Below are 7,457 nucleotides of genomic sequence, written 5' to 3'. Positions count from 1 at the left end.
GATTGATTGTTGGTGTTCTACTCTAGCCTCCTCCTCTAGCTCATCAATTTTTGTATCTAATTCACGCTCTTCTTGGATACTATTCACAATATTGGCTTGTTGAGCATTAAAAACTTCAACCAGTTGACTCATGTGAACTTTCAAGTTGTGAATAGTTTCCTCCTGCCTTTCTATCCGCAGTAGTAATTTACTCTGTTGTTCCAAAATGCACTTTAACATATCTTCGAGCTTCTTTAGGTCAGCTTCCCTAGGTTCTTTGTTCCTATTAACTTCACCAGAAAAAGAAGAACCATCAAAGTAAGGGGTTGGGGGAAGGTAAGAAATATAAGCACAACCGTGAAAGTGACCATCTTGACCACCACACATATCACACACATTCCACACATAAGATTGAGTTGGTGCATAAAACTCGCTCTCAGGAATATTTTGATAATTTTGCCCTGGGTGGTTTCCTTCACAATATGCATAAGGAGGATCAAAAGTAGAATTACCAACAACAAAATTCTCATAATTCCATGATGTCATGTTTCTCAAATAAACAAATAAAACTAAAATAAAAAAATAAAAAAAATCAAATAATAAAATAAAAGTTCAAACTTGAAACCTAGCAATATGTACACCTACAACTACACCATTAGTTCCCCGGCAACGGCGCCAAAATTTGATCACGCCCAACTATGCCTTATAAAAAGGACAATGCGGTCGTTGCAAATATAATCCGGTTTACAAGTCCGGAGTCGAATCCCACAGAGAACTAAGGTTTAGCTACAGCTGTTCACTATCACCAAGAAGACAAGCTTGAACAATTCCTAACTTATAGATATTAAGATTCTTCTGTTTAACTAATTAACTAACAAATTAAAATAGTAAATTAACAACTAACGATACTGAGGATTAGAGAAAAGATTAAGGAGGTCTAGAGTTTTGATTTTCCCAATTGTCGGAATCCTTCCCGCTATGTCTTCTATAGTTTCGCCTAAGTATTCTCTACCGATCATGAGCACTCTTATTACCGTAAATCTCTCCCGAGTAATTACGATAATTTACTAGATGCACTCTCCCAACCTACGCTAGCTGGCTTTTAATACAGCTCACTTCAGATCGCACCCAAGGCTTTGTTATCCCTAATCCCGCCTTTAAACCCTCGGTTATTGATCCCTCATATACTCTGGGAGTGGTGGTGTTCAACAATTACCTAAATATGCACTCTCTCCCGAGTTATGCATACTAAATAGGCACAGCTAATTGAGAGCTCTTCAATCAACCACAATATAAACGTAGTTGAACAAATAGAGAAAAGCTATGGCTCAATTATAGAAAAATATAACAAGAATTTATCCTACAAAAGGTTCTATCAAAACTCTAGATAACAAATTAGCTATTCATAATAGTATGTAAAACTACAATACTAAAAGTCATAACCAACAATGAAAAATAGGAAGAGGAAGGAAAAACTCGTAGAAGAATTCTCCGCCTTGCTCCCAATGTGTTCTTGCCTCCAAGGGTGTTATCTAACCCTAAAGTAGTGTCTCCTGCCTCCTTAGGTCTAATTTGTGTCTCAAATCTATCATGTGTCCTTTCTTGGCCGACTTCCTTGGTTTAATATAGGATTTAGGGCTTAAAATACCGTGTTTTGCACATAAGTCCCTGAAATTTCCGCCTCCTGCCGCGGTTTTGCCGCGGTCGCGGTGGAACCGTGGCCAAACATGCCCTCTGATTCTTCAGTTGTCCGCGACCATCTTCTACCGCGGTTCTGCCGCGGTCGCGGTGGAACCGCGGTTTTTTACCCTGTTCCGTTTGGAATTTGGAAAAACGTAAAACATGAAAGTTGTAGCCCTTTGAGTTAGCTTTCCAACCATATATTGTGGAGCCAAAATGGAGTTCTGAGCAAAACGTTATGTCCAATTTACTAGACAGTGCGCAATATACCTCATCGAGTCTTCGTTTGTTCTCAACTATCAAATTTGACCCCCGAACACGATCCCGGCTTAATTCCTTGAGCTTTTACTCAGACTTCAAAGCTTCAAATCACTTAAATACATTTCATAACATCTATATAGCTCGGAATCACAGCTACAAGGCATAAAACACACCGTTAGCGCAAAACACTAGCGATTAAAGCGCAAACTCAACTAAAGTGCAGTAAATTAGAGTGTAATAATCGACTAAAATATGTAATTATAGCCTATCATCACCTAGTCGAGGTAAGTATCTTGTCTAACTTTATGTGGGGAAGATACCCTTTAGGATTTGGGTTGAGTGTGCTAATTGAAGTATGTGAAAGACGTGTACATGAGGTGACGAGTTTGTACACAGGCTTATTTGTTTTATTTGATCGGATTAGACTCTTAGGATTCTTATAAGCACTTAATTAAAGTTATTATTCATTATTCCATATTTTATTGTCAATTTTATTCTTGCATGCTTTAAGAGATATGGTGCCTCGATTGTGATTCTTGTTGTACATTCTATGTTATAAAGGCTTATTAGTTGATCGGTTTTTGTTATTTATACATTTATCTTGTATTTTCCCGTATTTGATTACTTGTTGTGCTTATCATGTGTTCACTCCTTGTTGCCTTTATTTCCTTAATTTTCATTGTTCGCCTACATTATTGTACTGCCTTGTTGTCATTCATTTCCTTGCTTTTCTTTATTAGACTAAATTATACTCTATTCAGTTCATTTTTGTCTTAGTAGGTGTCTTGACCCCCGCCTCGTCACTACTCTACCGAGGTTAGGCTTGATACTTACTGGGTACCGTTGTGGTGTACTCATGCTACGCTTGTGCAGATCCTGGTACATCCGTTCGTGTTGGACGCCAGTGATTGACCAATTATCTCCGGAGACTTCAAGGTACACCTGCTCGACGTACGCAGGCCTCGGAGTCACCTTCTAGTTTTAGTAGTATTACTGTTTATTTCCCGTTCAAAACAATATTGTATTTAGAGATTATTTAGAGCTTATGACTCGGTTCCACCAGGTTTTGAGCGTTATTAACAAACGTACTGTTTAACTTTATTATGATAGATTTCTAGTTTAAGTTGATTTTTGAATTGTTATTTTTGTTAAATCATTTAGGTTTACCTATTCTTACAGATTATGTATCATCACGATATCTTAAGGTGGAAATTTGGTTCCGTGACAATAACACTAACTGTATAACATTTAATATGCGTAGGACGCCCTTGTCTTGAAGAAGATAATTAATTGGTTAAAATATTATAATACAAATTATAGTGTCAGAGTATATATTTAGAATATACTTTTACTCTTTAAACAACCAATGGCTAGATATCATAATTTAAAATTGAGTGCCACACATATACTTAAGAAAGAAAAGATCTCTCGTTTATGTTATCCCTAATGGTTAATTGTGCAATCACAAATTGAATTACACAATCATGAGTTTGTATTTCAATGACTTTATTATGTTAAGTTTTCCTTACTTTCATGTTAAATACATTAAAAAAAAAAAAGGATTCACGTTATGTATACTCACAATGCAAATGACTTTTACACTCAGTACAATATCAGTTATAATAGGTTAGTGTACCTTTCAATTTACCAGTTCCTATTTCCTATTAACAATTGCCTAATTAGTTTTTTAGGTATTCCAATTACATAATTTTTTTTTTTTTTTTACATTATTAGTGACTAGAAGTTAAATTGGAAAAGAAAAGGAAAACAAGGAGGAGGGTCCTTTAGAAATTACTAGAATCCAACCTTTTCTAACCTGAGGTCCTATTATTTATACTTTCTGACCAATTTAGTTACAGCGCCTACGTTGTTGTGGTAGTTGCTCGTCAATTTACAGATGTGTTAAGGTTTCCTTGTAGACAAATACAGGCAATTCGGGTACGTAAAATTCCTCTTTCTGCCCTTATCGTCTTACAATTATTCATCATCTCGATTCCATGACCTCGTTTTGATTTCATTGCAAACGACCAAATTATTTATAAAGATTCTGACTTTGATCAAACCCATGTCATGTCTTGAATAAAGATCAACTTTTGCTGCTGAACATTGTTGATTGGTAAGACAAAAAGCTTATATCTTTATATGCATGCGTTGTTGTTGCTGCAAAAGTTTGTCTATGTTGTCATCTTTCTTTTCCATTAGTATCATTTGTGGAAAACTTTGAAGCAATTGGTTTTAGATAAAATATGTTGATAATAGAAAAAAATTACTAAAAGGTAAAGGGGAACTCGTTACTCTGCCTATGTGAGATTCACAACGTAAAATAGTCTAAATTTTGAACCTGGATAGAACGGAATATAATGGATATACAGGCTTCATATAGCTAATTTAGGATTGAAGCATAGTTGATTGAATCAAAGGGTAACTTGAAGATATAGCACCCTCAAGTTCGCTTCTATATATATATACATATATATGTTATCTTGATTCCTTATAATTCAGATAGGGCATACTTGTTAAGGCTTGGCTAAAGATTCTAATAAGAATGCTCCAAATTCAAGTTAACAAATCACCCATCCTGTTGACTTGACCTGCTTCTCATTGTTAATTTAGGTTAACCAAACTTGTAAATTGCCTATAAAAGAAACCATATGGATGTTATGTTTTTTGGTTTTTCCCCTTAAATTTGGAACTGCATTGAAAGATGGGATTCCATAGCAAAGCTTAGGAATTAAGTATGTTGAGAAAGAAATCAAGGAGCCTTTGTCTTCTTTCTCATCAGAGGTGGGATTTTGAAGACCACTATGAATTCACGTTGGCAAACCTTATTTTTTTGCATGAAGCAATTGTTTTATAGGAACACACACTCACACAAACATAGAAACAAACTCCAGAATCCATCTTCTTTGCATAACTCCAGTTTTCTTTGAAATGATGAAAATTGAGTATTGAATGACTGCTTCGGCTTCTAATAGAGCGACTGAACTAGTAAAGATAGATGAAGATTGTAAGAACTATCCACCACTGGAGGGAGTTCATCATGTGGACCAAACTGAAGAGTGAAATGATTATTTATTCCTTCTTTCTGTATGTAATGTGCTTTGGATAACAAAAATTGCTACTTAGTAAAATGGATCTCTCTCCCGAATTTGTCATTATGTTATTTTATATGTTTCTTAGTTGCCTTTTGCTTTCTCACTTACAATAGAGAACTATTTGTATTGCACTAATTACATAATGGAGAACTGTATCTCTCATGTTGTTCTTTAAGAGTGTGTTACTTTACTTTCAGTGTATTACTTAATGGACAGTTGATCCTTACTAATTAATAGGGTGGTAGGCAATGGGATCTGCAAATGGTCTTGTGTGTTCAGACGCGAAGCAGCCACTTCTCTCATTTGGGGTCATATCAGATGTCCAGTATGCTGATATACCTGATGGCCATTCATTCCTTGGTGTCCCTAGATATTATCGGCACAGTGTTCGCGTATTACAGAAGGCAGTTCAGGAATGGAATCAAGAAAAGCCTAAATTTGTGATTAATTGTGGAGACATAGTTGATGGTTTTTGTCCCAAGGACCAGTCAATGATCACTGTAAAGAAGATCGTTAACGAATTTGATAAGTTCAATGGCCCCGTTTATCACTTGATTGGAAATCACTGCCTTTACAATCTCCCTCGGGAGAAGTTGCTTCCTTTACTTAGAATTCCTGGCCCTGATTATCATGCCTATTTTGAATTTTCTCCAATTCCAGAATACAGATTTGTTATCCTTGATGGTTACGATATCAGTGCCATTGGCTGGGCTAAGGATCACCCAAATACATTGGAGGCCCTTAAAATTCTTGAGGAGAAAAACCCGAATTCAGACAAAAACAATCCGGATGGACTTGTGGGATGTGAGAGGAGGTTTCTCATGTTCAACGGAGGTGTTGGGAAAGCACAGTTGAAATGGCTGGATAATGTCCTTGAGGAAGCAACAAAGTTGAATCAAAATGTAGTAGTGTGTTGCCATCTGCCTTTAGATCCTGCAGCATCATCTTTTGCAGCATTATTGTGGAATTACGATGAAGTGATGGCTGTGATACATCGCTACAATTGTGTGAAGGTCTGTCTTGCTGGACATGACCATAAAGGTGGACATTCGGTTGACTCTCATGGCGTACATCATCGGATCCTTGAAGCAGCTCTCGAGTGCCCTCCCGGAACTTATGCTTTTGGACGCATTAATGTGTTCGACGATAGATTATCACTTTTAGGTACTGATAGAATGAGGAGCACAGAAATGGTTTTTGGTCACTAAACTATTCTTTTGTCTACCAAAAAAGTAACAGGATATAAAGTTTATCTATGATAAGTATACTTGTTCTTCACAAAATGCAGAAGGGACCGGGTTTTTTGTGTAAATTCCCTTACATATTGCAGCCATTTCTTGTTGAGGTACATAATGGACAATGAAAAACAAGCATTTCTAGTTTTGATACTGCATTTCAGTAAGTACAGAGTTAATTCGGGAAGTCGAAGAAAAAGAGAGTTAAATTTGGAAAAATGTTTTTATTTATTTATCTTATAATCTAAAAATAGTTGTATCTTGTTTGAATTTGATGGAAAGAAAATCTGCCCTTGAGCTCTCTGTACAGTTGTTGTATCCACTATTGAATCTAGAGTAAATATCATATGATAGAAGGTATCACTATCTTGAGCTTCTTGGAAAATTTGTGCAATGAATTTTGCCCTGTTCTAGTTAAAGTATTTGGGCTTTATGTTGTAGTGCTGATGGGCTTCTCCTAATAGCGGCTGCTAATAACTTAAGGATTTAACTTAGGGGAAATTACCAGCTATGTCCATTTATAAGTAGTTCATTACAAAAACTGGCCAATTGATAAAATATTACTAATATTAGCCAAATTAGCCAATTAGCTATTTGTAGCAAAAAATATCAAATTTTTGCTTTGTTTTGAGTGGGTGTTATTAGAATAAATTGGGCACAACTTAAGGAGCTTGAATCTCAGTTTTGGGATGATTTGGTGAAGTTTTGAGGTGGTTTGAATTGAAAATTCGAAGTAAAAGCTGAACATGAAAAAAATGATATGTGTATCACACTGTGTATCATTTGTGTATCACATATGTATCATATTTGTATCAATTGTGTATCACATGTATATCCATGTATACCTGTGTGTGTGATACATGCGTGATACATGTTTGATACATGTGTCGCAGAAGACTTTTTTGAACTCGATTTAATTACGAATTTTGATACAAAACCAGTCCAAATCACCTCCAATCTTTCTCAAATTTTGTATATTGACTTATCTATATATTTTCAATGAATTTCAACTATACCCATTGAAAAAGTTCCTTTTTTGTTTAGATTTTTGGAATATTGTATAGATTTTTGTATTTCATCACCTTATTTGCTACCCCATCCATGAAATTTCCTTTCCGTATTGTATCTAATGTTGCTAATCACGCTTAAAAATATGGAAGGTGATTTTTGCATGTGATTCTTTGAGAGAAAGAACCCTATTATTTGG

The 7,457-nt window shown here is 35.6% G+C and overlaps 1 protein-coding gene across 3 annotated transcripts; it reads left to right on the top strand.

Moving 5' to 3' along the window:
• Window positions 1-3,720: 3,720 nt before the first annotated feature.
• On the top strand, window positions 3,721-6,542 carry LOC109239772 (manganese-dependent ADP-ribose/CDP-alcohol diphosphatase-like). 3 transcript variants are annotated; one of them, XM_019406361.1, is made up of 2 exons: window positions 3,721-3,858; window positions 5,213-6,542. In XM_019406361.1, the coding sequence occupies exon 2, from the start codon at window positions 5,264-5,266 to the stop codon at window positions 6,221-6,223; it is 960 nt and encodes a 319-aa protein (XP_019261906.1). In that variant the 5' UTR covers window positions 3,721-3,858; window positions 5,213-5,263; the 3' UTR covers window positions 6,224-6,542. The 3 variants fall into 3 exon arrangements, with proteins under 3 accessions (XP_019261906.1, XP_019261903.1, XP_019261905.1); XM_019406358.1 differs by having other exon boundaries at window positions 3,722-3,858; window positions 5,253-6,542; XM_019406360.1 differs by lacking the exon at window positions 3,721-3,858 and adding an exon at window positions 3,872-4,036 and having other exon boundaries at window positions 5,253-6,542.
• The last annotated feature ends 915 nt before the right edge of the window (window positions 6,543-7,457 follow it).

The sequence above is a fragment of the Nicotiana attenuata genome, unplaced genomic scaffold, assembly GCF_001879085.1.
Source record: "Nicotiana attenuata strain UT unplaced genomic scaffold, NIATTr2, whole genome shotgun sequence".
In the NCBI taxonomy this organism is placed as follows: Eukaryota; Viridiplantae; Streptophyta; class Magnoliopsida; order Solanales; family Solanaceae; genus Nicotiana; species Nicotiana attenuata.
The sequence above is the reverse complement of the archived record's forward strand: the minus strand, read 5'-3'. Positions and strand labels throughout refer to the sequence as shown.